The 2,963-nt window shown below is 44.5% G+C and overlaps 1 protein-coding gene across 1 annotated transcript in view; it reads right to left on the bottom strand.

The window, feature by feature from the left end:
• GATAD2A (GATA zinc finger domain containing 2A) overlaps positions 1-2,612 on the bottom strand; it is a gene marked incomplete at its 5' end in the record, with an annotated part of 10,934 nt that extends 8,322 nt beyond the window's left edge. Inside the window, 3 exons of the mRNA XM_009707604.1 lie at positions 150-239; positions 1,814-1,945; positions 2,483-2,612. Coding sequence (XP_009705906.1) covers positions 150-239; positions 1,814-1,945; positions 2,483-2,612 — 352 coding nt within the window. The remainder of the gene's footprint in view (positions 1-149; positions 240-1,813; positions 1,946-2,482) is intronic.
• Between the last annotated feature and the right edge of the window lie 351 nt (positions 2,613-2,963).

Here is a 2,963-nt window from a genome sequence, read left to right as displayed (position 1 = left end):
AAAAAAAAAAAAAAAGGAAAAAAAAAAAGAAAAGAAAAATTCCACCTGGCTCCAAAGCCATTAACGTGATGGGACTGTCGTTTCCTGTACTGTGCACCTCCTTCTCTGCTCCATGCCCTAAACCTGGCAGCCTGGCCCACCCCACTGACCTGGAGGGACGGCTTGCCAGCAGGAACACTCTGCGGTCCCCGCACCAAGGGCGGAGGGGTGGCCACAGCACTCCCAGAGGAACCAGCAGGCTGGAAGAGGAAAAAACCAGAAAGAAAGCAGACGAGTGTAAGGGTGTAAGCAGAATTACAGAAGCTAAGGGAATAAAAGCGTTTACCTCCGTGCGCCTCAGTAAGAGAATCTTCAAAACCTGTGGGTTTCCCCCTCCCCCATCCCTTTCTTCCTCCAAGCATCTCAACATGCATATTTAAATGAAGAAATTATTAGGTAAGTACAGATAAGATTATACCAGGAAAATAAAAGAGTCTGTACACCAAAAGCAGAGCAATGTGGAAACCTATTTTAGCAGTCCCAGCTTAGAGCCCACTTCAGTCTTATCCACCACTACTGCCAGTCTCAACCAACTAGGTTCAAGCACAATGCAAAGTGAAGCAAAGTTTAGGAAAAAGACTTCAGTTATTAAGAAGTTTAGGATACGCCATTTCACCCTAGTTAGTTCAAACATCAGAGCTCATTGCTCAGCGTTCAGCAGCAAGTTGAGCGATGCAGGTACTTGCATTAGTTTTAATCCCATCAACTGAAGCACTCGGAAGTTTGGGAGAAAGACGCCAACAGAACAACCAAAACCAGCCCAGAGAGCTGTATTAACACCCATCTGCACCGTCAAGTGCACTTGAATCTACACATCGCCCCCATCACAAAATCCATCCAGTCAGCATCACACGCTGTAAAATAAAATGGTTTAGTTGCTGTTGTTACAGATACTTGAAATTCAGCTTGTGCCTTGACAGCAGCGCGCAGGGTGTCCGCAGACCCCCTCGCCTCCCAACCTCCTCTGCTCTTCTCCTGCCTCCCTCCACCTCTGCCCTTCGGTGCCAGCAGCAACGGCACACGTAGCGAGCAGAGCGGGCAACCGCTCTGACAAAAAGGTAGACTTTGTTTTGCTGGGTTAGTTTCTGACGACAACAGCTCTCCTCTCCCAGCGCTCTGGATATTACACGTAGTTGTGGGAGATGAGGGGTGGGGAGAAAAGAGGAGGAAGGGAAGGGAGGTCAGGGTGGGAGGGCTGAACCATTCCTTCTAGGGGCTGCCTGGATTTTTTGGATGATGAAAACGTGCAGGTAACTACAGACTTATTTCACCTGGTTAACACCTGGAATGCAGACCCGGGCTTCTGCCACACAGCGCAAAATGAAGCCCTCAGCCACCAGCTCCCAGAGCCTGGGGTTCAAACGCTTTAACTCTACCTGTCAGCACGTTTGTTATGTGCAAGAATCTCCTCCAAATGTATTTCAGCAATCTCTACGTGGCATTAAGGACTGGACGGAGTGTTTAATAACTGGAAGTATATTACATTCATAAATGCATCTGAGTTTTAACAAAAAGGTCTTCAGCTTTTGAATATGGTTGATAAGATAAACTGTCTTGTCGTTTGGGCTTGTCAAGATAGAAAAAAGGAATTCCACAAAAACGAATGGTTGTTAAGACACTATAAATTTCACAAAGATATCATAAAAAAGTGAGATATGCGTTATTTGAAAGCTATTTTATGTTCCATACGTTATGGCGACTGCCACTGTTATTTAATTTTCCCCCCCTCCATTTCAAAAGATGAGATGGTAAGTATCTGCAGGAAAATAAATACCTTCTGAGTAGTGGTCTCCTTCTGGATTTGACTTTGCCGTAACTTTTTCAATAAAACAAGTTTTGCTTCTTCTAACCGTAACTCTTCTTTTAGTTGTTTAATCATTCTCTCGCGCTCCTCCGGACTGCTTTTCTGCAGGGCCAGGTAAGGATGGGAAAACAGGGAGGGGAAAGAGGGAAAAGACAGATACAAGTTAAGACAGGAACTTGTTGTATGACAGCATTATAATTGTCACACATGTCTTGGTATCAGCGACATGCCTGCAATATACAGACACAAACTGAGTAACAGAGAAAGAACTCAAAGGCAAAAAAAGAAGTTTCTGAGACATTTTCACTAGCAAAACAAGTAAACAAAGTCAAATGAAGTCAGACAACAAATCTGTGTTATGCCACGCTCAGTAAGGCACACTGCGCCCACTAAAAAGCCAATTCTGAAAAAGGTGCACTTTTGAAGGATATGAAAAATCAAGGAGTTAAGAGCCTGAAAAAAAATAAAAAAAGGACATCAGCCTTTCACAGCTTCAAGATTCCCCGCTCGCAAATCCATCTTTATAAAACCACGTATCCACCTGACCCTGTGCTCACAGGTGCCTCTGTAGGAACAACTGGTATGTTTTCTTCTTCCTAGGTGGCACAACTTAAAGTGTGTCAAGACAAGAAGACTCACCATGAGTGCCTCTGTGTTGGTCTCTTTTAATGCTATTTTTGTTAAACCATTCATTCTAGGGCTAGAAGGTTCATTGTCGGATAACACTATAACGTCCGGTGAGGGGACTCTTTTTTCTCTCTTTATTTCACTGCAAATCAAAAGAAAAAAAAACCACAGAGAATGAGTTAATAAAAACAAGCAAACAACTACTTCATGCTGCAAAGTAACGTTATTTACAACCTTCTGCTAGATTAATCCCAAATCTCTCAAATACTGAATAAACCCCACATGGACGAGCTCAACCAGTTTCTGCTCTCCTTGTGGATATCAAGCTTCCCAGTACAAAAGTGTGCCAGGAGGCCAAGATGCAGCCACAACACACAGCAGTGGTGAATTCCTTCAAATCAGCAGCTTTTCCATCGGCCGCTTCACCCCCCTTAGAAGACGCAGAGGCTTTCCAGGGCTCTGCCTGCACCAGGGGAAGACCACATCCCTCCCC

This window comes from Cariama cristata, unplaced genomic scaffold (genome assembly GCF_000690535.1).
Source record: "Cariama cristata isolate BGI_N322 unplaced genomic scaffold, ASM69053v1 scaffold24759, whole genome shotgun sequence".
In the NCBI taxonomy this organism is placed as follows: domain Eukaryota; kingdom Metazoa; phylum Chordata; class Aves; order Cariamiformes; family Cariamidae; genus Cariama; species Cariama cristata.
The sequence above is the reverse complement of the archived record's forward strand: the minus strand, read 5'-3'. Positions and strand labels throughout refer to the sequence as shown.